Source organism: Lactuca saligna, chromosome 9 (genome assembly GCF_052625555.1).
Source record: "Lactuca saligna cultivar CGN05327 chromosome 9, ASM5262555v1, whole genome shotgun sequence".
Taxonomy (NCBI): domain Eukaryota; kingdom Viridiplantae; phylum Streptophyta; class Magnoliopsida; order Asterales; family Asteraceae; genus Lactuca; species Lactuca saligna.
The window spans coordinates 50,368,496-50,395,268 of record NC_136425.1 but is presented as its reverse complement, the minus strand read 5'-3'; the positions used below and the strand labels follow the sequence as shown (position 1 = coordinate 50,395,268).

At 37.1% G+C, this 26,773-nt stretch overlaps 2 protein-coding genes and 1 non-coding gene across 3 annotated transcripts; 1 reads left to right on the top strand and 2 right to left on the bottom strand.

The window, feature by feature from the left end:
- Positions 1-1,172: 1,172 nt before the first annotated feature.
- On the bottom strand, positions 1,173-1,278 carry LOC145019115 (small nucleolar RNA R71). Its single transcript, XR_013667433.1, has one exon. It is a non-coding gene; the product is annotated as a small nucleolar RNA R71 (small nucleolar RNA).
- Positions 1,279-2,167: 889 nt separating this feature from the next.
- On the top strand, positions 2,168-2,881 carry LOC145016332 (uncharacterized). The gene has a single exon (XM_078974684.1). The coding sequence runs from the start codon at positions 2,168-2,170 to the stop codon at positions 2,879-2,881; it is 714 nt and encodes a 237-aa protein (XP_078830810.1).
- A 19,298-nt stretch (positions 2,882-22,179) lies between these two features.
- On the bottom strand, positions 22,180-23,903 carry LOC145016330 (uncharacterized). The gene is made up of 3 exons (XM_078974683.1): positions 23,373-23,903; positions 23,167-23,290; positions 22,180-22,958 (listed from the first exon to the last, which is right to left on the bottom strand). Exons 1-3 carry the CDS (start codon positions 23,901-23,903, stop codon positions 22,180-22,182), a joined length of 1,434 nt encoding a protein of 477 aa, XP_078830809.1.
- Positions 23,904-26,773: the final 2,870 nt, after the last annotated feature.

Sequence of the window (26,773 nt, the reverse complement as noted above, 5' to 3'; positions counted from 1 at the left end):
ATTGAATTGTGTTAAGAAATTAAGTTCATATAAACTTGCAAAATTAGATAAAACCCACTACTTTGCTAGAAAAATTATGTTAATTTAATAATAGGTAAATTAATTTGTTAAAACCGTTCCCTGTGATCGAAACCTGACTTACCCAAACTATTCTATAATTCGACTAGGTACAATGTCTAGGTGCATTTTAGTTAGGTTATAAAATTTAAATTAGGTGCAGATATTTGCACACATCAAGTTTTTGGCGCCGTTTTCGGGGATCGACTTATTTGATTGTTGATTTATTTGCTTTAGGTTAATTGATCTTTTTTTGGAGTAAAACCTGCAAAAAGTTATTTTTCAGCTTAGTTTTTTTTTAGAACTGAACTCAAGACGTGAGCACGTAGGGCTCACGATGTGAATCCAATTATTTTCTGTTTTCTTTATTTTTTTTTGTTTTATTTCATTTTTACATCTTTATTTTTGTTTATTTTGTAGTAGTCCATGACCAGAGGTTCCAACACACCTTTGGTGCCACCACTTGAAGATCTAGAGTCGGCCCTTCACAAGAAGACGTATCAGAACGCGGGAGTGAACCAAACGCCAAAGAAGTCGCCTTACAAATATCTCAAATCAGTCTTTGGAAAGAAGTCAGGAAAGAAAACAGGAGAATCGAGCACATCTTCAAAGGATATGAGAAAGGTTGAAGACTTTGATCAAAGATCTAACCTACAAGAATTCGAGTACGAATCCCAACCTAAATTTGCATTACATAGAAGTGACAACGAAGACGAGCCTAATAACAAGATGACGGATATTGCGGATATGTCTATGGGAGCTTATAAAAAGCGAATTAGAGATGATGCTGGCCCTGGCCTAGTACAACCTGCAATTCCTGCAACTGCCACACATTTGAGCTGAATGGACACATCCTTACTACACTTAAGGATGTACCATATTCTGGAAAGTATCATGAGGATGTTTATAAGCATTTAGATGAAGTTAATGACATAGCAGACTATTTTAATGTCCCAAATGTTCCTAAAGAGACAGTCTTGTTGAGGATGCTACCAGTCACTTTTAAAGGAGCTGCAAAAGACTGGCTAAAGGCACTACCACGTGGTGCAATCACTACTTGGGCCCAAATGTGCGAGCAGTTTTTTGAACAATTTTTCCCACCTTCCAAGATAGCTAAACTCAAGAAGGCAATAGCCCATTTTGACCAAATTTGGGTGAGTCACTTTCTGAAGCATGGGAACGCTATAAAGGATTGTTAATAAATTTTCCTCAAAATGACCTCAATATACAACAAGAAGTGTCTATATTTTATAATGGTGTTAATGTCATGACAAGGCAACGCCTTGTTTCTCAAGGACCACTAACTAAGAAAAATCTGGGGGAAGTCAAGGAGTTAGTTGAAGAATTTGTATAGCATTCTTGTGAGTACCACAATCCAAGAAATAAAGGAGTTAAAGGAATCGAGGGTGGAAATTCTGCAGACGGGGTTGTTGTACTAGCCATACTTGATACTATGGACAGGAGAATGACAAAGATGGACCAGAAAATACATGCTATTACAGTTGGAAGTGAAAGTTGCAATGGTCCACACTTGACCAAAGATTACCACTTAGATGATAATGGGTATAAAAAAGCCCAAGTTTGCTACTCTAGTGGGGATAAATTTGATGAAGACTGTAGAAAACCAAAGAAGGAGTGGTTGCCACATGATGAATACAAGAAGAAAATGGCAGAAAAATATAGACAGATAGGCTGAGGCTTCTACCAAAAAGAGCAACCACCAGTTGAGAAGAAAGTTGACTTGGAGAACATGCTAGTTCATTTTATGGAAGCTTTTGAGAAAAGGCATGATGATATTGATGTAATACTGAAAGATCAAATGAAGATGATGAAGGATCAACAAGCTATGTTGATTGACTATCAAGCCCTATTAAGAAATCATAAAGCATCGATCCACAATCTCGAAGCTCAACTTGGTCAACTAACAACTTTGGCGAACGAAACCCAATCCCATGTCATGATGATTGAGACTTAAGAAAAGGAAATTTCTGAGTTCGTAGAAGCACTAGAAGAGGAGCCAAAACCATCCGAACCAAAGCCGAAAAAGTCAAAAATCAAAAATAAAATTTTTGCTGAAATACCAAACTCACGAAGTAAGCCTTCTATGCTCATGACGTGGGTCCAGTCTAAACAGAAAAATTCAGCAATTGTTTCGGCTTATCGTCCTCCTTTACCATTTCCATCTCGAGCTAATATTAATCCACTGGAACGGGAGCATTTAGAGTCTATAAAGCAAGTGAAGGGTATTCCAATAAATACTCCTTTTATTGAGTCGTTATCTAAGGTTCCCGAATATGCAAAATTCATACGAGACTTAATAGATACTCGCCAACAATTGAAGAAAAATTCCAAGGTGGTTCTTAGTGAACAAAGTTCAAAAGTTGTATTGGGAGAGTTATCGAAGAAGATGGGAGATCCTGGATGCCTCACTCTTCCGTGTGAATTTGGTAATCATTTGAAGGCATATGCTTTAGCTGATTCTCGGGCAAGCATAAATTTGATGCCTTTATCATCTTATAAAAAGCTCAATAATCCGAAATTGAAGGCTACAAAAATGACCATTCACATGGCCAACCATTCAGTGACACAACCCAGGGGCATTGTAGAAGACATCTTAGTAAAAAATGGGAAATTTGTTTTTCTAATTGATTTTGTGGTTATGGACATGAAAGAAGATGCCGATGTTCCAATTATTCTTGGTCGCCCTTTACTAAATATTGTTGGTGCCTTGGTTGATATTCACGAGTCCAAGATCACTTTGACAGTTGGAGATGAAAAGGAAACTTTTGGAGTAAAAGATGGTTTCCAACGGAGTGATGTTTAAGGTGAGGTTTTCAATATTGATGAAGAAGATGAACTTCAAGAATTGGAGAAGCTAATGGAAGAAGAACTAAAGACAATTCAACAAGTCAAACGCACGAAACCGAGAGCATCCATTCCATTTTTAGTTGAAGTAATTGCCTACACAAATCCAACTTCTTTGGTAAGAAAGGAAACTGACAAATTATCGAGTAACGAGGATGAGGACGAGGTTACTTCCGAAGAAAAGAGCGTGAATATGGATGAAAAGATGGATCCTGTAGAGCTAAAGGAAGAGGAAAAAGTAGACAATAAATTGCAAGAAAATAAAAGGACCAAAAGAAAGGTCGGTGTGAATGAAGTAAAAGCTAAAAAAGAAAATTCTAAAAAATCATACATTCGACGAGTCCAAGCATACAAAAGGAAGTGGAAGGATCAAAAAAATTCAATTGGAGGTGGGCGCTCCGGATACTTCAACATGAGGCAGCACAGAGTTCGACTCACGACTCCAAGAAAAAGAAGCGCTTTTCAGGAGGCAACCCGAGCTCGGTTTGAATTTTCTTTTTCATTTATGCCTTTTGTTTAGTTTTTTCATATTTAGTTTTTAGGATATTTGATCATCTAATCATCCAATCAATTTATTTAATTGTGGGCGTAATTTAAATTTAAGTGGTAAAATAAATTAAAAAAGATGGGTTTCCGGATTGGGCTACTCATGATTCTATTTTTGTTATGGCCCAACTGTTTTACAATTAAATTAGCCCAAAATTTTAGTCCAGACTTATTCACCTCGTGAACCATAACAGGTTCACAGCGTGAATTCTGAAACTCACGGGACCACTGCTTAAAGAATTAGAAACCCCTTTGACCCACATACTTTATCAAAATCACGAAGTGAAGTAGTCTTTGCCCCCCCCCCCCCCCACCTGATTTCGGCCATAGTCCACTACAAAAAACATTTTTGCGTACGTAATCTCCCATTTAAGGTAAACAACTTCTATTTTTAAGGTTTTATTTTGATTAAATGCTTTGATTTGGAGGTTAGGGTCTGTTATATGTTGAGTATCGAAATTATGGCCCTAAATATATGATTCCTTGGTTGCATGGTGTTTAAATGTTCTTAGAAATGACCTATTAGTAAACCACAACACGATTTAGTCCCGATTTCATGATGGACTCTGCTTACTGTGGAATACGAACTCACGTCGTGACTTCACAAGACTCACGAGGTGAATCCTGATTTCTAGGAAAAAAATCGATTATGTTTATTATCTAATAGCTTTTGTTGTTGGTTTTGCTTCTTGGTTATTCTTTTGCAGAAAAGAAATGGCACCTGGACGCGAGGTTCAAGATGAACAAAGAGGGATTACTAACTTGCACCCGTTTTACGTATTCCCGACAAATATATCTAGGGACGTGCTCAAACGATACAATAATAGATTATGCTGGTTACATAATAGGGAATTTGTTGTAGCCCCAACAATCAATTGGCAAAGGCTTCGGGAGGTCAGACTTGTTGAAAGGCTAAACCCATTTCTTACAAAAACCTTTATGGGGAGCGGGTATTCGTTTACATGCGTGGGATGGAGTATTTATTCGGCATCCAAGAAAGAGTATACAAGGAGTTATGTGTTGATTTCTTTTATACTTTGGCGTTTCACGAAAATGTCCAAGACCATAACTTCCCACAAGCATTAGTCTTTCGTTTAGGTGGGGAATATAGGAAGTGTAGCTTGATAGAATTTTCATGGAGGATGGGTTTATACAAGGCACACGAGGCCATGACCACCGAGTTAGCTATGTTCTTACGGGAGGCTACCCGTACTTATTCTGGGGGAATGTCGGGGCATGAATTTGGAGCCATATTTCTTTTGGTGTTTTAAATTCCGGTGTGTCATCAGGAAGAAACGTCAAATCACCCCGTCACCGTTTGATTCACAGGCTGATTATATTTTCCATCCACCATAAAAGAAATGGAGATAAGATCACCAAGATCAATTTATTTTTCTTGTGGTCCATTCTACATACGGGGTTTTGTTGCAATCTTCCTTACTTTTTGGCCTGCTATTTAGCGGAATATGCAGTGAGCTCCCGACTTGGAAGCCCAACTTGTGGTGGCCACTTTGTCACCTATTTTTCGAAGTCTTATGGCGTGCTTATTCCCGCGATTACATGGACACTTATGTGTAGACAAGGGAATGAGTTTTCTATGGGAAACCTTGAGAACATGAGCTTTGCGGTCAATTATGGGACGCATTGGAGGATGCCGAACAACAATCATGAGGGTGATGAACAACCAATCGAGGAGCCCAAGCAACAACCAAGGCCCAGGAGATGGAACCTAAGAACCCGGGGAGACATGGGAAGAGTGCAGCAAGCCACACATCAATTTGAGGGAGGCATACCCACCGACCCGTTGCAAAGCTGGGCGGGTTCTTATTTGGATAATCTACGCGGTGGGGTGAATTATAATACCCAAATTCTTGAAACCATGTTCTATAATTTGAATGTGGTGATACTACCCACTGTGCCACCTCAATGCCGATATATCCCGATATGGGAAGAGCTTTGGATGCCGAGAGGAGACGGGGCTGGAACAAGCGGAGTGAACGAGGATGAAGACGATGATTGATCGTTTCATTTATTTTAGTTTATTTTTAGTTTTTTTTGTATGTTTTGGTGTGTTTTGGGATTATAAAACAATTAAGATATTATGTTATTTTTTCTCTTCCTTTGGTATTATTCAGATTTGCTAGGAATCGCGAGAACGGAATGTCGAGATATAAGTGCGTATATGTTTAGCCGAGAGTGTTTAAAGTCGAGAGTCGAGACCCACAATTTAAAATAAGTGTGGGGGTGAGTCAAGAGAGAAGATAGAGTTAAAGAAAAGAGTCCAAAATAATAAGGTTAGAAGAGTCTTAATCCATTAAGATATAGGGTTGAGTGCAAGAATTAAAAGAAGAGTTGGAGGAAATTTATTTCTAGGATTCCAGTTTTCACGGCATGAATATGTCTTTTTTACCTCGTAACATAGTAAATGATGATTTTCCAAAATCCGCTTCACCCCTATTTCACCTTGTGAATTTTATACCCTCACAGCGTGAAACTATATTTTTCAAAAAAATGAAGATCATTGTTGCATATTCATTATGTGGTTCACCACCCTCTTTTTGGAATTATTATGAGGATAATTATGGCTCATTTTATCAACCATACAATGTAGCGTATGTTTTCCCACATTGTTTTTATGCTTTGGAGATTTTCTATACACCATAACTGTTGAAGATTGAAGACTCGATTCATACTTTTTGTCGGCATATTTGCATATCTCATGAGTTGAAGATCCAAGTTCTATTTTAGAAGAGTCCGTATTCAAGATGCATATTTTTTCCACACATTTGGATTTCGATCTCGCCACTGCTATCCCAGGGGAATCTGTTCCTTTTTCTCTATTTTATTGCTTTTAATTTATTTTATGCATATAATGAGGGCATTGTATGTAATAAGTGTGGGGTAGGGGGTCGAAAAGTAAATTGCTAGGAAATTATAAAATTTTTCATATATTTGGAATAATAATCTAATAATTAATCTAGTAATGATAATTTAAACTTAAGTTGCTAGTATTATATGTGATGATTCGATGAGAGCTCAAATGTTTAATCGAGCCAACATATGTTATAGTATATTTGTGACTTTCCATTCCTAGTGAAAAGTCATGAGTTATAAAAAGGTAATATAGTAGTTTATATGGCATAATATGTTTTGCAGCCTAAACCTGAGATCTATCCAGGAGAGCTTATGTAGTCATTGCACTTAGACTAATACCTTAACCAATAAAGGTTGAAGTTAAGCACCCCTACTTAAGCATCTAGGCTTTTGAGTGAAAAGAGTGAGTATACATGTAAAAAACAATAGAGAGCAATTACCAAAAAGTAAAAAGTTGAAGAATTTTTAGAGCAATCAAAGTATAAAGTATGAAGATCAAAGATAAAAAATTCTGAAGAAATTCAAAAAAATTGAAGATACCGAAAATCACACGAAAAGGTGGTGAATTCAAAGAAATCAAAGATGAAATATTAAAGAAAGTGAAAAATTCAAGAGCTCCATGGTGGTATCAAAAGTTGTCATTTCTAGATTATGTATTATAGGGTAGCTTTACAAAAATTACCTTGAGGTTAACAAAGATTTCTAAGGATTGATTTGGAGGGTTGCAAAAATAAATGTCGTATAAGCTAAGGGGTGAAGGTTTATAAGGATGGTGAGTATTTAGGATTGGGAGGTTGTTAGGATTTTAGACACAAATATGCGCATTGAGGTCTTGGTATAATAGCTAAAATTGAAATCGATTATTCTATGTGATGTTAGTGATAAGGGTTTATATTTAAAAATAATCAAATTTGCTTGAGGGCAACCAAAGAATAAGTATGGGGTATTTGATATTGCCATATTATACATACTTTTGGGCAATATTTAAATACATTTTATATATATTTTTGGTTATTTTCATGGAATAATGGTACTTACAAGGGTAAATTATATTTTGCTATAAAAAAGAAGGCGTTTTGAAGAAAAGGGACTAAAAGCATTAAAGAATGGAACTTTGGAGGTTAAATGTCACACCCAAAAACCTGAACGGTGGAATCGTTCGGGGGTGGAGGACGTCATGTATAATATCACATAAATGCAAAGTAGTAAACAAGCAACAACATCATCCATTGCATTAATAATATAATTTCATACAAGTGTGTTCTGTCAAGTTATATAGACACCAAAAAGTACATCAAAATAAAATAGGAGTCTTGAACAAGCTCCATCTTCTCAAAAACCTGGCACCGGTACCAATCTACTGGTGACTTGAGAATACAAGTTATTTTGAAAGCGAGTATCAGCTTTAAAGCTGGTGAGATCAAAAGTATATTAGTGTCTGGGTTTATATGAAAGCATTTGTAAGATGTTTGTAAGATGTAATGTATAAGTTTTGTAAAGTTTGTATTTGTTTGAACTATCCTAGAAAACCCTATGTTTCTTACTAAGAGTAGCCTTCTACCAAGGCAACTAGTAACTGTGTGTGTCTCTTGTAAGAGTGTGTAATTTCCCAAATCCGACTATCATTAACCAAAAATATAGTTTTTACATTACCGTGCATCGTGTGAATGTTCACGAAGTAAATGTAAAGGGAAAAATATTATAATACTGTAGTGTTGTATTAAGTAACTACTGTTGTACTAACTACCTTAAACCAATTGCCATTTAAAGTAGCATGTGATCATCCTGTACCCTGCTACCGACTCAATAGTAAAACGACAATGTAAGATTCCACAAGAAATGACATTTGGCACCCGTAGACTTGCAAGTCCCACTATAGCGAGCAGCAAGGTGTAGGCTAGTCAATCCAGTATAGATCTATACGCAAACTCATACGCTCCCCAATTAAGGAGATTCTAGATACAAAAACGGTCATGGCAGGTGGTGCCATGACACGTTTAATGGCTCACATAACTGAATGTAATGTATATGTAATGTATGCGCTAGCTGTATTGTGTGTTCTTTCTCTGTCTAGCCTGTATGTTTGTTTCTTATCACTATGTATTATGTTTGTTTCTCATCACTATGTATTATGTTTGTTTCTCATCACTATAAGTTATGACTCATGTATGAACTACCTCTTTGTATGATTCATTGTTCTAGTATTAGTATTAGTAAAATCCTAAACTACACCTATTGTAGTTTACTAGTAATATAACTTGTACGTATGAACATGGGAGTATACCCCTGCTACCCAGGGTATCGAATTGAATGGAAGAACCTTTATGACTATATATGTACACATGATTTATAACTAATAGTTAAACGACCTTCGGACGGATACCCGATATCCTACCAGACCACATCCCAACGGGGAAAAGGAAATAAGGCGGGTTAGCCTTCCTAAGTCCTTCAAACATTACTTATATAACTATACATATCTCGGCATGCAATCGACAATATAAAAGTAAAAAAGAAGTTTCGTAAAAGCATTTGATATGTAAAAGAGTTTTTTAAGACAATTTGAAGTAAAATAGTTTGAAAGTAAGAGATTCACTTGTTGATAGTTATGAATCACATGTGATTGAGATAATAAGTATCATAACTTTACTTGTATTCCCCCCCCCCCCCCCCATAAAAGTATTTAAAAATATTTAAACCATTGATTAAGGGGTATGAACTCACCTGTAGTGAGTGGTTTGGATGAACAGATTGTATAGGATGATAGGTGTCAAGTGAAGGCTTGAAAACACATGCAGATCCTATGTAACATATAATGATACATATATGAATATAATTAGTGTTTAAAGCAACTAATTTTTGAATTGGGACCACCTTAGGGACTAGTAAACACTTATATTGAAGTGTTACAACCATATATGATTGTATGAAGGGGGTATATGGCTTCACAAAGGAGTGTATAGTCAAAATACACACCATATGTGTGTGTGCGGTTGGGTGTGTGGCCATACATGGTGTGTGCGGCTGTACACCTAGTGTTCTTGGTGTTCTTTGTGTAGGATGTTACCTTTTATGAAGATCCTCAAGGAGATTTGGATGATATTTGAGAGGATTTTCGGGTCCTAGCTTTGTGGAAGTGTAGAAAGTGTTCCAAATGGTTAAGTGTTCTATATATATAGGGTGAGTGTGCGGTTGGGATGGGTGTGTGGCCGCACACTCTTGTGTGCGGCCACAGACACCTTGTTTTGGTGTGATTGGCTCAAATGCAAGGCGATACATCCACAATACTTATCCCATGACTCCGACCGTGCTTATACTAGGCTTTAAACACTCTATTTGACTCCAAACAGTGCTAGAACATACCAAAAACGAGTTTAACTTTGATAAAAATGAAGAATGTAAGCTAGAAATTTTTGGGTTGTCACATCATCCCCCCGTTAGAGGGAATTTCGTCCCGAAATTAGAGTTTAATCAACTAAGGTATTACAAATAACTAAGCAAAAATATGAGGATATTTCGGTTTCAACTGATCCTCTCACTCTCAAGTGAATTCAGGTCCTCGCTTGGCGTTCCAGCGAACCTTCACTATCGGGATACGGCTTTGTTTCGTTTTCTTGACCTCTCGGTCCATGATCTCTACTGGTTCTTCCACAAAGTTAAGGCTCTCGTTGATCTCGATCTCGTCAAGTGGTATTACAAGAGTCTCGTCGTACAGACACTTTCTCAATTTCGATATGTGGAAAGTAGAATGTACGTTACTGAGTTCACGCGGTAAGTTAAGTTTGTAAGCTATAGGGCCGATTCTTGCGAGAATCTCGAAAGGCCCAATGTACCTTGGATTTAGCTTTCCACACTTTTCAAAGCGTATCAAGCCATTCCCAGAGTGAGCCTCCCTAAAGAATTTGGTCTCTCACTTGGAATTCCAAGGTTTCTTTTTCTTGCTTATCTTTCCTGTCAGGGACCACCTCTTGCTAGGTAAAAGTCGTAAGGGTTTCTGACATTTGCGAGGAGTTCTGAATGGACTACGATAGTAAGTCTTCAAGACCTGAAACTTGATGAATTCCCGACGGCGTCTTCGGTGCTGACAAATTCTCAACGGTTTTGATAAATTGTAAGGGTCCTCAAGAATTTCCACATCACTAATAGTGTGTCTTAGGAAATTTTGACTTTTCAATTCCAAAAATCATATTTAGAGGACTTTGTGTAACGCTCCTCTGATCGTATTGGTTCCATGGTTTGTTGTAGGTGCTCTTTATGATTTCCTTCTTACTACGAGGGTAGATAAGTAAGTCATTTACAAGGAGAATGACGAATTGATCCAAGTAAGAATGGCGTACTCTATCCATTAAATTGATGAGTACTATGGGTGTATTGGTCCTATCCGAGAGGTATCACTATGGACTCGTAGTGTCCGTATCGAGTTTGGAAGGTCGTCTTTGGGACATCCTTCTCTAATGCTCGAAACTGGTGATATTCGGATCTCAGGTCCATTTCTGAAAAGTAATTTGTTTCTTGCGTTTGCTCAACCAACTCATCCATGCGAGGCAGAGATAATGATTTCCAATGAGGAAAAGAAGTTAAAGTGGAATCATCAATTCTAAACCTGTAGAACCTTGATTATATGCCACCCCTATGTATACATTCTTCAACGATAGATCAACCGTATGGATCCTTGGATTGAACTTGACGTACTGTACGGGTGGTACTTCAGGGAGGTTTGTTGGGATTTCTTCGGAAGGGCTAAGAAGCATGAGGTACTCCATGCATGAGTACTTCGGTGACCTGGTATGACGGCTTCACCGGAAAGGCGATTTCGGAGAAAGAGATGTACGTAAGGAGCTGGTATTGTATGGATCAAATTGAATCTAGTTGTATGATAACGTCAGAATCATATGGGAACTAAAGATATTAGATTTGAACATAAGGTGTTACAGAAAAAACACAACCGTGCAACCATCAACAAAGTTACAGTACCTTAGACTTACTACAAGACTATTGCTTCGGACAAGGTATACTACAAAAGACAAGTATACGCAGCACGGGGGTCCCTTAACTGATGGGATCCCGCAAACGGTAAGACTTGAGTTGCACAAATTTAAAACGGTTTATAAGTCTGTAATAATGAAACAACTTAATTTCTTTTGCGTGGGTTCGAAGTAGTCTCCCCTACGGCAGTGATCCTCAGAATTCTGCCGTCTGCGCCGGAGTTCTTTGTTATAGGACAATCCTTCTTGAAGTGCACTATCTCATTGCATTGGTGGCATGACTGGCTAGTACTGGCATTGGTGGTGGGAGTGAGGTGTTTACTCAGAGTTACGTGGACACGAGTGCCTTCCTCGTTACTCCACTTCGAAAATTTCCTTTTAAAGAGTCCAACTTTATCACTACTTTTGTGTGTAGGGTTGGTCCCGATGCCAGGGACTGGAGGAATGGGTTGTTCCAGTGCTGAAGGGGCAGGAGTTGCCACTTGTTGTTGTTGCATGGCAAGTCTTTGGAATCGCTTTCGCTCACTTCTGGCTTGGCGATATCGTCTCCTCTTTTCGGTCTTACGGCTTTGCAAGTCTGCAACTGGTGTCATTTGTTGACTTCCCGGATTGGTACTACAATCGGAACTCTCGACTCCTTTGTCAATCTTGTTTGTGTTGCTGAAGTTGATGTGTGTAAGGAAAGTTGTCACAGCAGCTGCTACTGGAGCTTGTAATGTAGCGGCATCGATATGGGGGATAGGGGTTTCGTTGCTCGGCTGATTGTTTCCGGATGACGACATGGTTCTGTAACACAAAAGATAAGGATTTTGTGAGCGGTTTTGGTTGGCCCTAAATGTACTTCGATCGCTTAAGTAAAGTGTAAGAGTATGTTCTCAAAAGTTTGATCTACATCCCTATGATGTAGTCCTAGTACGGAATTAAATTATGTTCACGCAGGTTTGACCTACATCTCTATGATGCAGTCCTAGAAAGAGTAGAAGTAAGTTCGTAGAATGGTCTCAAGACGTTTTTCGTTCAAGCCGAGGTACTAATGGTTGGAAGATAATATGATCCAATCCTTTAAAAGAGGCTTGAAGATGATCCCGGAGTTAAATTACTATAGTCCAAAGAATTGACTAAAGCAAATTTCAGATATACTCAAATGAAGGCATGATAAAAGTATTTGAACAGAGAATAACTCAGAAGTTAGTCGACTGTCAATATCATCGATGTTTAAGATGTAATAAATTCGGGAAAATGACCTTGTAGTAGGTCTTACATCACATCTGGAGTAGAGAAGTCTTTGACAGCATAAAGACCTAACTAAAGTACTTACAGTACAAGGTAATCACATAGATAAGTGCTACATAGAACATAGATATGAACATGGTTCTTAAAAACAAAGGAAGGAAGTAAAGTATCTCCTACTGGTGACGGTCACCCTTATAGTGAACCCTTAGTTCAGCTAGTTGATGTTCCATATCAACCAGGTATCTTTCGTATACCCTCTGACGTACTCGGAGCTTTATGACTTTAGCTCGGGTTTCAGCTAGTGCTTGTAGCAAGGTTTCGTGGTCTCTCTCAGATCTCTCTCAGGCATGTTCAAGGTGGTTGGTGTGAAGGATATGCATTCCTCCATTGGTGTCAACTTCTGCGATACGATGTAGAGCGGTCCTGCCCTAAATTTCGTTTCGGGCAACTCTACGGATCAGGATTGGTAGAACTCTGTCTTCTGTGCTCCCTTCATTTACATTGTAGAAGCTTCGGTCTCCATCAAACGGCGTAGGTTGATTTTGATCTTCGCTCCATGCTTCCAAACATTCGACCCAAGGAGGTGTCGGGCCATGAAAAGCCAGACGAGGGTCAGGATTTGGAATGGGAGCTACCGGGGGTAGGTTCTCAACTTTGGGTTCGGGGTTATCATCATCTGAAAGGTCTTCAACATGGTGATCATCCAAAGGGATTGGATGATCATTCTCAGGTTCTTCTCCAAACCATCCAGCAATGACTTCGTTCGGAAGGTACTGGTTGCCGTGGGGATGGAGTCCAGTCATGTTATCTACGCGAGAATTGGGGTAAGAAGTTAATTAATAGACGAACTAAATAGATAATTATAAGGGGATCTTTATCAGTACACCAATACTTGTCTAAAGCATACTAATAAAGACCTTTAGTTCTCAGATAAGTAATTATAGTAACACAAAATACTCCTATAGTATTTTAAGTTTAATGTTATGTTCTAAGGTTCTTATTGTGGTAGTGTTGGTAAGTTTTTAGACTTGTTGCAACCTCACAACCATCCTTAGGCACATGCTAGTCACCCCTCGGATAATGTAGTTGATCAGGCTACATATTCCCAGGGTTGACCATATGTCTCTAAGTCTACTTGTGCTGTCCAACAATCGTAATACTTTCGTTCTGTCCTAGTGACACTGATTTTAGTATGAGTGTAGGTATGTATACTTGGTTAAATATTTTATTATTTAAAAGTATAAACTCTTTATCAGAGTAATTTAATCTCGCTTGTGTTTATAGTTCATATATCTTTTATGGGTTGATACACTCAATTCACTATAAACAATGCTCTGATACCAATCTGTCACACCCCAAAACCTGAACGGCGGAATCGTTCGGGGGTGGAGGACGTAATGTATAATATCACAACAATGCAAAGTATTAAACAAGCAACAACATCATCCATTGCATTAATAATATAATTTCATACAAGTGTGTTCTGTCAAGTTATATAGACACCAAAAAGTACATCAAAATAAAATAGGAGTCTTGAACAAGCTCCATCTTCTCAAAAACCTTGCACCGTGCATCGTGTGAATGTTCACGAAGTGAATGTAAAGGGAAAAATATTATAGTACTGTAGTGTTGTATTAAGTAACTACTGCTGTACTAACTACCTTAAACCAATTGTTATTTAAAGTACCATGTGATCGGCCTCTACCCTACTACCAACTCAATAGTAAAACGACGATGTAAGATGCCGCAAGAAATGACATTTGGCACCCGTAGACTTGCAAGTCCCACTATAGCGAGCTGCAAGGTGTAGGATAGTCAATCTAGTATAGATCTATATGCAAAATCATACGCTCCACAATTAAGGAGGTTCTGGATACAAAAATGGTCATGCCAGGTAGTTCCATGACCCGTTTAATGGCTCACATAACTGAATGTAATGTATATGTAATGTATGTGCTAGCCGTATTGTGTGTTCTTTCTCTGTCTAGCATGTATGTTTGTTTCTCATCACTATGTATTATGTTTGTTTCTCATCACTATGTATTATGTTTGTTTCTCATTACTATAAGTTATGACTTATGTATGAACTGCCTCTTTGTATGATTCATTGTTCTAGTATTAGTATTAGTAAAACCCTAAACTACGCCTATTGTAGTTTACTAGTAATATAACTTGTGCGTATGAACATGGGAGTATACCCCTGCTACCCAGGGTATTGAATTGACTGGAAGAACCTTTATGACTATATATGTACACATGATTTATAACTAATAGTTAAACGACCTTCGGACGGATACCCGATATCCTACCAGACCACATCCCAACGGGGAAAAGGAAATAAGGCGGGTTAGCCTTCCTAAGTCCTTCAAACATTACTTATATAACTATACATATCTCGGTATGCAATCGACAATATAAAAGTAAAAAAGAAGTTTCGTAAAAGCATTTGATATGTAAAAGAGTTTTTTAAGACAGTTTGAAGTAAAACAGTTTGAAAGTAAGAGATTCACTTGTTGATAGTTATGAATCACATGTGATTGAGATAATAACTATCATAACTTTACTTGTATTCCCCCCCCCCTATAAAAGTATTTAAAAATATTTAAACCATTGATTAAGGGGTATGAACTCAGCTGTAGTGACTGGTTTGGATGAACAGATTGTATAGGATGATAGGTGTCAAGTGAAGGCTTGAACACACACGTGGATCCTATTTAACATATAATGATACATATATGAATATAATTAGTGTTTAAAGCAACTAATTTTTGAATTAGGACCACCTTAGGGACTAGTAAACACTTATATTGAAGTGTTACAACCATATATGATTGTATGAAGGGGGTATATGGATTCACAAAGGAGTTTATAATCAAAATACACACCATATGTGAGTGTGCGGCCATACATGGTGTGTGCAGTTGGGTGTGCGGCCATACATGGTGTGTGCGGTCGTACACCTAGTGTTCTTGGTGTCCTTGGTGTAGGATGTTACCTTTTATGAAGATCCTCAAGGAGATTTGGATGATACTTGAGAGGATTTTCGGGTCCTAGCTTTGTGGAAGTGTAGAAAGTGTTCCAAATGGTTAAGTGTTATATATATATATATATATATATATATATATATATATATATATATATATAGGGTGAGTGTGCGGTTGGGATGGGTGTGTGGCTGCACACTCTTGTGTGCGGCCGTACACACCTTGTGTTGGTGTGATTGGCTCAAATGCAAGGCGATACATCCACAATACTTATCCCATGATTCCGACCCTGCTTATACTAGGCTTTAAACACTCTATTTGACTCCAAACAGTGCTAGAACATAGCAAAAACGAGTTTAACTTTGATAAAAATGAAGAATGTAAGCTAGAAATTTTCGGGTTGTCACATTAAAGGCTTGAAAGACAAGAAATTCATAAAAATACGTGCTCACGAGGTGAGTATTAAACGATTCACGGCGTGAGTTAGGCCTTCTACAAGATAAACACTGCGGACCAGGAATCCGTGTTGAATATAGATATCTACTGGATTCACAAGGTGAGCCTTCAAAGCTCACAAAGTGAAACGGGTAAAATCCAAAAACTATATATACCATTGATCCCTAGGAATTTGAGAGTTTAATTGGTTTAGAGAAGTTCTAGAAGTCAAAAACCAAAGAGAAAGAAGGTCTGGAAAGTGGTTTTAACACCAAGGAGGAAGAAGTCATAATTCGATATTAGTTTGGTACTCTTAATATGTTTTTGACTATAGATTGTTTGTGTTTATGTCTTAGAATGTACAACTAAATCTAGCTGCTTTTGTTAGCTAAATGAAGTTGGAACTCATGGTTTTATTTTTTTAATCTAGACTTTGCTTGTTGGTTATGTCTTGTGTTTGATTGGTATACCTAGGATGCTTGATTTGATAATTAGATTTCTTAAACTTCTTATTCTGTGTAGTTAGTGACCATTATTCAACATGAATTTGAACAATAGTAGGTTAATAAACCTTAGATTATTAGAGCTAAGATCGAACCAATCTTAATAAGGAATTGCATTATTAAATTAGTTTGTGCTAGAGAACTCATATTATGACCATAATTTGTGTTTGTCAACCCAATCTTACATAGTTCCAATATTATTCAATAATTGAGTCTGTGTTAAATTATTTGTGACCATACATAGATCTACATGAATTCATTGATATTATTAAATTTAGAATTAAATTGCTAATAATGTTTTAATTGGTAACCAACAAGAGTAGTCATAATTAATTTATAAACCATCAAAGGAAAGTGGATTCGAACTAACAGAAGCGTTTTGTTTGTTGATTGAATTGTGTTAAGAAATTAGGTTAATATAAACTTGCAAAATTAGATAAAACCCACTACTTTGCTAGAAAAATTAGGTTAATTTAATAGTAGGTAAATTAATTAGTTAAAACCGTTCCCTGTGATCGACACCCAACTTACCCAAACTATTCTATAATTCGACTAGGTACACTGTCTAGGTACATTTTAGTAGTTAAGTTAGTTAGTTTATAAAATTTAAATTAGGTGTAGCTATTTGAACACATCAGACCTCTTACGCGTGGGATACACTCGAAAACTTAAAAACCTCATTCAAAGCTTAATGGCTTAACCTCTTACATCCTAACTTCAGATCTGTGGCTAAACTACACTTAGAGTCATAAAGTTTCCAACTTTATCACTTTACATGCCCAATAAGGGCCTAACTCAAGGTCTTAATCCATTAAGACCTTCTACAAGATGCATGAATCAACACTAACCATTAGGACTTCATTTTTTTTGGCTTAGGACCCCTTCTAGGGGCTGAAAGGACAACTCAAATCGTCCAGAACATGCCATGCTCAAGATAAGACATTTGGGACCAAAAAATACCACTTAAAAAACCAGTTCTAGATCTACATGATTGAAAGACAAGGATACAAGCTTTATACTATATAAAGGTTGCAAATGAAGAATAATTCCCAGATCTAAAGTGCTTCACTCCTTCAAGATGAGATTGACTTCCTTCCTTCTTCTTCTAAGCACACAAACACACACTTTAAGGCTTGCAATGGCTTCACAAGGAGGTTCTAGAGTTACAACAAGAATGAGAGGGTGGAGTCTGATAAAGTGAATGTAAATGAGGCCATAAATATGCTTAAATACCAGCGATACCCTAAAAATTAGGGTTTCCACATTTAGCAAGTACGCCCAACATACCCTAAAAATTAGTGTCGAAAATGACTTTTCGACAACAGATTATTTAGAATAAATAATCTTAACCAAGTTGTATAATATGTCACAAGGTTTCCGTACATATAAAGAACACCGAAATCCGAGTTATAACGAAGAAGTTATGATCCGTCGAAGTTTCGCGACGGAACCGACACGACACCGAGAAGCGTAAATAGTGAATTTACAATAGAGCGAGATTTATCCTTAGTGATCTAAACAAAAGTTGTAGAATATGTTAAACCAAGAGCATCTATAAAAGAATGCCCAAATCTGACTTCGTATGAAGAAGTTATGATTTTTCGAAGTTTCGGATTAGCAGTGTACAACCCGAAATTCGAATAATAGAACGATTGGTTTTTAGCCAACATGACCTAAACGAGAATCGAAGATATCGTTAAGAGTAGCGTAACGAGAAAAATATGGGCGAAAACGGACGTCGGATGAAGAAGTTATGAATTTTTAACGGACCAATCCTGTCCTGGCCTGTTAATAATGTAACTTTTAAAATAAAGTCAAAATTAGCTGACAGAGTCTAAACGAAAGTTGTAGAGTACGTTCCCGCCTACACGTGGATATAAACAACATCGAAAACGGAGCTCGTATGTGAAAGATATGATTTTTAGAAGTCGGAGTCTAAAATTGCGAAATCTGCGAGAGGTTGATGACGTGGCCGCATCTGAGCCGTTGCTTGCTGACCAAAGCTTCGCTTCGGATCACGCCACGTAGCCTCGCATTACGCCCCACGTATGAGGTCCGGTACGCCGTGCGTACCTTCAGCCTTATCCGGGTCCTGTCCAAGTGCGAGCCAGCTAGAACACGCCTGGCAACCTTATCCGAATTACGCTCAACGTAGTTGAGTGGTACACGCAACGTAGGTCCGAAGTTTGGCCCTATAAATAGGATGCGAACGATCTCAAATTTTTCACTCATTTCTTCAACTCTTTCTCTCTCTACTTTCTCTTACTACCGCTCTAACCCCCATAAACCCTAGGAAAAACCCCCTAGCACCCAAGGGAAGCCCCGAGGCTCCTGGAGTCCCGAGAAAAAGAGTCTTTTGGTTTCAAAACGCTGCTCCAAAAAAAGCCCGATTTTCTTTAAAATCCACTGTAAGTGAGCTATGCTCACACAATTTTTAATATAGCTTTCAAATAATTATAGTAATGTTATTCGGTCCTTAAAATAATTATTTAGTCTATTATTATGAGTTATATTGAGTGTTATTTAACGCTTAAATAATAATAATAATAGCTAGACTATTAATTAGTGGCGGTTGATGTTAAACTAAACCCTAGTGGTATTAATACTAGGTTTTATCGAAGGAAAATTGTTTTGAGAGTATCGAAGCGTTGTCCGAGTGCTGAGTCACCACCTTTCAAGTGAGTGCATAGTTACTTTCATCTTACACATATATATGAAGTATTTTATATAAATTACGTGCTATGTGTGCATATTATCTGAGTACTTGTTGTCTATGCTAAATGAACGATTTTATACATGTTTTAAATGATTTAAACTATATATGGATTTTATATCTACGATAATGTTGGGGTAAACATGGGTAGATATAATAGATGGAATATGAGTTGAATGATGAGTTGAGAGGTGTTATAGACCACAGGGTGAGGGTGAGAGGTGGACGATGTGAGAAGCCTTTTTCCCAAATGATGGCCCCGTCATTCAACAGAGTATGGATGATAACCACGGACTATTCTAGACAGTCCAGTGGAACACTAGCAGGCTCGCAACCTGTAAATGTTGTGAACGACGTGTTCACCCACTGTACTCTAAACCTTGGTGACCATGCAGACTTGGTGCCTAAACCTTGGTGACCATGCAGACTTGGTTCCTAAACCTTGGTGATCATGCGGACTTGATGCCTAAACCCTGGCGACTATGCAGACTTAGTACCCGTTGTGTAAACCGTGGCAACGATGGATTTCTTGCCGATTCCTTAGGATAATCCTTAGGAATGAATGAACGAGGAATAACTGATTCTTAGGGTAGATCCTTAAGAGTAAAGAAGATAATGGGGATGGGTAATTGGGTTGATTGTTTGATTGTTAAACATAATAATTATATTATTGTGGGTTGAAAGCCCTATGTACTCACCAGGTTTCCCAACCTGACCCACTCAATTTATTTATATCACAGGTGTCGATATGAAGTGACATTACACTAAGAGATTAAAGAGATGTAGAACACTAGTGTAAATAAATGTAAGTTCCGTTTATGCTTATGTTCCTGTATTGACGATGACATCCCAAATGTTTTAAAATGAATAAAATATGTTTCTTCGAAAATGTTTTGATAACGTATTTATTGTATTTTTCTGGGAACAAATTCCGCAACATTTTTATGCAACGAAGTACTCTGATTTTTATAAAGCATAAACAAAATCGGTCTTTTATGGCCGTGAAAATGGGGATGTCACACCCCTTAAGGCCCTTTTGCATACAATACTTGAACTTGGGGACCAAATGAAAAATAAATGAATTAAAGGGATTTAATTTAGAAATACCTCACATTAGGATGTTACATTGAGTCTTTGATACTTACGAAGGTCCAGACACAATGAGAGATGTTGATGGTGTTGCTTCCTTAACTAATAATAGAGCACCTTCTTCTTCTTCTCCTTTTTTCTCTTCTTCTTTAAGCTAAGAAAGGTCCAAAAAGCTCAATAATCAAACAAAGGATAGAGGCTAGGGTTTTCTAAGGTGAAAGAGGGCTTGGAGGCAGATAATGAACCCTAAAATGGGTTTAGAGAGGTTTAAATATGAAGGGAATCCTAAAAGAATGATGGGCTTTGGCTAGAACAGCTGCCACATCGTGTCAACTCTTAGCCACGACACGACGGTTTAATAAAACATGTGTGCCATTTATTCAATGTCACGCCATAGGCATCCTTGCTCCACGTTGTGGCACATAATTTTTCCCAAAAACTTCATCTTTGGCCCTAGTGAATAAAAGCTAAACAATAGTGGAACAAGGTGTAACATGATTTTTTTTTACACCAATATAAATATATGTTTAAAGAGTAACAAAAAAATATGAATTTTAATATATTTATTAAATTTTTTTGATCAAAAATAGGCCTTAACTTTTCAAAAAACAAAGAAAATGAAGTATGTTTTTTTTTTTTAAATTTACTTTTTGTATATTAATATTGATTTTTATGAAAAGATGACGAAAAATAATGAAGTGTGTTTAAAAAGAACTAATTAAACGATGAGTGGTTTATAGAACATATAGACAAAATTGCAAAAATGGTCCCTATGTTTGGCAAAATTATGCGACTTTGGTCCAAAACGATACTTTGATACACCACTGGTCCAAAATTGGATTTTTCCGTTGTTTTTGGTCCCTCCCATTAACTTCCGTCCATATACTCTGTTACATGCAATAAAGACCGGGGTATTTTCGTCTTTCCACTTACAAGGACCTTTTTTGCAACCTTATTCAAAATAAAAGCAGAGCTACATCACTCTTCCATCTTCAACTTCACGAGCTTCATACTCTTCCTACTCTGTGTTCACAATTTCTTAGAGATCAAAAATTAAAATGGTTATGTGTTTCTGTGGTAAGGAAGCGGTGGTTCGCACCTCCTGGACATCAGCAAACCCTGGTTGGAGGTTTCTTTCCTGCCCTCAAAAGGTAAGTGTTCGATTTTGCTATTTTACCCTCATTTTGGAAAATCACCCTCATGTTTAGGGTTTATTTTTTTATGTGAAGGGTTCCAGATGCCGATTCTTAGGATGGATTGATCCTCCCATGTGTGCACGGTCTATGTTGATAATACCCGGATTATTGAGGAATATCAACAATGTAAACTATCACGTGGCAAGATTGAAGATGTGTTTGTTTGCAAGTTGGTTACTATTTGTGGTGGTTTAGGTGCTTTTCATTTAGTAATAAGCAATTAGGGACCCCTGTAGTTGCATGTAATTTTGGGTGTTTTTTGTCTTATGAAATTGTAACAAGGGAATGTGGTAGTTTTTGGTATTTGATAATGTAATATTAGTTTAGGGTTATTTTGGACAACTTCAGAAATTTGTACCCTTTTCAAGGATATAATGACAATGTATTGCAGTTCTCACCTAATGTTAATGTTTATTTGTTGTTTCAGAAAACTGTTGTTACAACCATAAATGTGTTCCATAAACATGACAACCAACAGTTGGTATAAACCATAAACATCATTCTTCAACAATGACAAAAGGTTGACATTAGTTTCATGACCAAAAGGGCTAAAAGACCAAAATAAAACCATTACAACAAACTAGTTTTAAACCATTACATCCAAATGCACAAAAGTTGTGCTAAACCAAAAGATAAGTTTTTAAACAAAATACACTAATTCCTGCATTGACTGCTACCTCCATTCCCACCTTGACTGCATCATGCATTCCCTCCTTGACTGCTTCCTGCATTCCCTCCTTCATTGCTTCCTGCATTCCCACCTTGACCCTTGCACGTCCTTGAGTTATGACCCCTATTGTTGCATTTCCCACACCCGACACTAACAAACTTTCTGGTAAGTTTTTCAGGTTCACCTGCACCATGATTTTGCATTTGTTTATCATATTTTTCATCCGCACTTCTCTTTCTCTTGGTCTTAGGTCTCCCAGGTTGATTGTGATGTGGTGGTGGTGTTAATTGAAATGGACAGGTACTTTTTGGCCACATGGTTCTACCCTTTATAGGGTCCACAGTGTAAGAGTAAGCTTCATACCATGTTTGAAGCCAATACACTTTGTTGACATAAGTGTAAAGCTCCCCAACTTTGTCTCCACTATTAGTCATTTCATGTATTGTAGCTATGGCATGCCTGCATGGAATCCCATTCAATTCCCACCTTCTACATGTACATGACATATTTGCCATGTCAACCACATGCTGGTCATGCCAAGGACCATAAACTTCATACTTTGCAGTCCCATTCCATCTAGCTCTATATTGGACTGAAGCTTCCCTATTTCTCTCAAGTAACATTGATGCTGTTGGAGTGAGTGGACCTGGAGCTTTGGACATCACTTTCTTCACATTGCAAATCCTCTTCATAAGGTACTGCCTGATGTACTCAAGACTACTTATGATGGGCTTATTCCTACCATGAATAAGCTTACTGTTGAAAACCTCACATAAATTGTTGAGCAATATATCTGATCCTGCTCTGCCTATATTAAACAAGAACATTATATGAACTAAACCATATACAATGAGCACTAGTAAAGCTTCACCTAAGTTAGGGAATATAACCTAAAAAGTGGCTTCTGGCCCAATGGTGAGGGGGGATTTTCTTCAACCACTCAAAAGAATCCTTATCAAACTTGTTAAGTTCATTCATGTAGTGTTCAAATTATGGTACTGTGGTTGCTATTGCACACTGCCATAAGTGATCTTTATACACTTTTGTTTTCCACTTTTTCCTCATGTTCTCATAAATATGTCTTAGACAGAATCGATGCTCAGCCTGTGGGTATAGTTGTGCAATAGCAGGTAAGAGTCCCTATAAAGGATTATTTCACATAATCATTGCAACAATCATATACAAATAAACTATTAGTAATACAAAAAGAAGAAAATAGTACCTTTTGTCTATCACTCATGAAAGTAAAGTTAGAATTTGAGTACAACTCTAAGTCATCTCCCAAGCATTCTAGAAACCACTTCCAGCTACTCATATTTTCAGTCTCAACAATGGCATATGCAAGTGGGTATATGTCGTTGTTTGAATCCAATCCAACTGCTGTGAGTACTTGGCCTGGAAAGGGTCCTTTCATAAAACCACCATCTAGTCCCAAAATATCTCTTAAGCCTGCTTTAAACCCTTTCTTTAATGCCCCTAAGCAAATATACACCCTTTTAAACTGCCTTGTTTCTCTAGTACTGTTAGGCTCATTAACAACCTCAAGCTTCACAGTTGTACCCACATTAGTTTCTTGTAGTTCCATAAGATAATCTCTTAACACCTCGTATTGCTTTGTGTAGTCACCACTCACTTGCTTTGTAGCTGTTGCTTTTGCTCTCTGTACTTTGTGTATGGACACACCAACTTGAAGCCTCTTCTGAACTTGCTCTTGAATGCTTCGAAGGGGTAATGTAGGGTTAGACTCGACCATGTCTAAGATTTCTGCAGATATATACTTCGCAGTGCAAGCCCTAAGTTTTCTAGTTTGAACACAAGTATGTTTTTCCAGTAAAGTTTTCACATACCAATAATCACTATCTTTTGACCGTGAAGTCTACATTGACCAAGAACAATTGAATTTATTGCCCTTACCTATCCCACTTGCATTTACATTAGGTACATTACCTTTACACACAACCCTAAGCGTTGTTTTGTCGTTTTTCTTGAAGCCAAGATTCCTTCTCGTCTCAATGGAAAGTTTGTTGACTTTGTCCTTAATTTCCTTTTTACTTTTATACTTTTGACCCACTTGAAAAGTAATTGTATGTACTTCACCAAGAGAGCACTTCTTCTCCTTCACCATCTGTTTTAATATTGCTTTCCTTCTTTCATCATCACTATCTTCACCTAATGAGTCCCATTCATCATTATCAATTACTTCAACATCTTCAACATCTTCTGTATCAACAACTTCATTTTCAGTCTCAACACCTTTTCCTTTGTCAACATATTCAACATCTAGATCAACATTCATATAGAAATCACTCATGTCCACCTCAATATCACTTACATAGTTTTCTTCATCTTCAAGAAAGTCAATGTCTTCCTCACTCCCTTCACTACCCCCTTCACTACCCCTTTCACTACCTCCTTCACCAAGTCCTTCACAAACTCCCTTACTTTCAAATTGAACTTCCTCTAGTCCTGTGCCAAGTTCTGCACCAACACCCATACTCTGATCATTACCATCATTAAAAGTATATTGATTAAAGAAAGGATCAAAGTCTTCAAATTGAAATGGTTGGTCATCAAAGATATCAAAATCTCTTGTATTTACTTCTTGGTCACCAACATTTGCACCTTGATCATGAACTTTTGTATCTTGATCACTAACAGGTGCACCTTGATCACTAACATTTGCTCCTTCATTACCAATTTCAACATGTGTATCTTGACCACCAACAATTGCACCTTGCTCACTAATATTTGCACCTTCATTACCAATTTCAGCATGTGCATCTTGATCACCAACAGTTGCAGTGTGTTCCAAGTTGAAACACAATTTCTTACTACATGATTGACTCCCATCAACTAACCTCAATCTCTTATTTGAATTGTATTCGGGTGTCTCATATCTTACTAAACACAATTCAAGATTTGGGACATCTTGATCACCAATAGTTGCAGTGGGCACATCATCTGCTATTTCCTCAATTATGACCCTAGGTTTAACTCTTGGAGACATAAAGTATGTAAGTAACTTAGTTTCATTATGTTCAGTGTATACCTTGATGATCTTATGATGTTCAATGTACTGTGCAAGACTAAGTACATCAATATCATTCCCTAGAGCTCTAAGACCAAACTCCAAATCTCCATTTGGCAATTGATAGTGGTAGTAAATGACTGGTGGTACATCATAACCAAGCTTCAGCATCACCTCGTCTAACTCATGCACAAAGAACTCATCCATGTCTACCAAGTCAATGTGGTTTAATTTTCCTTCAATGTAGCTTATCCCTGGGAATTTTGTGAACCTCCCTCCATGATGGAGCTCAATAGTGAACATCGTGGGATATCCTTCTGTAAAAATCATGAACCAAACCAAAAAAAAAACATTACTTTATATGGATTGTAAAAGATTTTTTTTTGTTTCAAAGAAATATGTAAGAAACAGAGTACGTTACCGTAAATTCGGATTGCATCAAAACACTGATTTCTTGGCCTGATTTCCCACATTTGGACCATACTCGTGGATTCAAACTTACGATTGCGGTTGATGATCAAATGCAAGATTTCAATGAACGATTAGGGTTTTCGATCAACAAAGTGGGTTTAGTGCGTAGAGTGAAGGGTCATTAACTGTGTATATCATTCAATATGGCGGTAATCGATGATATGGAGGTAGAAAGACGAAAATACCCCCATCTTTGTTGCATATAACGGAGTATATGGACGGAAGTTAATGAGAGGGACCAAAAACAATGGAAAAGTCCAATTTTGGACCAGTGGTGCATCAAAGTATCGTTTTGGACCAAAGTCCCATAATTTTGCTAAACACAGGGACCATTTTTGCAATTTTATCGAACATATATTAGATAGATAAGATATATTGGTCGTATTTATAAAAAGAAAAAAAGCTATTGAAAAAAGATAGCCGTTGTAAAAATCACTTGTTAAAATTAACAAAATGATAAATTTATAATAATTTTGAATTATACAATATTTACCAAGATGCTCGTATAATTGTTACCTAAAGTTTCTGGTTTTATAATTTTTTATTTAACTGTAATCTGAATATGTTTTGAATTATCTTATAGATTAAAAATAATATATATATTCTCAATGGATAGAAATAGTTTTGAGTTTGCCCGCTTAACATTCTATAAAGTCAAGGTCGTCTCAAATGAGACCCCGTCCTTCCTTGATTCCATCCACTCAAAATGTACCGTCTTGGTTAAGCTGAAAACGACCCAACCCGATTATGTGAGGCTTTCCGTTGCTGAAACGTGGTGAATGTGAGGATATACAATTTCAATTCTAAAATGCATTAATTTTTTTTTAATGTTTAAAAATAAAAATATGAATTAATCTGTGTTGGTACCGCACTGCTAGGTGATAAGCTAGCCTAACTTTTGAATTTTTTTTTTTTAAATTGTTATTTTTTGGCAATCCAAAAAATAAGTTTATAAGTTGACTTTTTAAAAAACTACTCCGATTAACCCTTTAAGAGTTTTTTTATTTTTATTTATTTATTTTACCCCTTAATTAATTATAGAAACACATTCATTTAAATGCTTTTTATATTATTTATATCTTTCAACGAGTTTTTTCAGTTATTTTTATCAAATTCTATTTTTT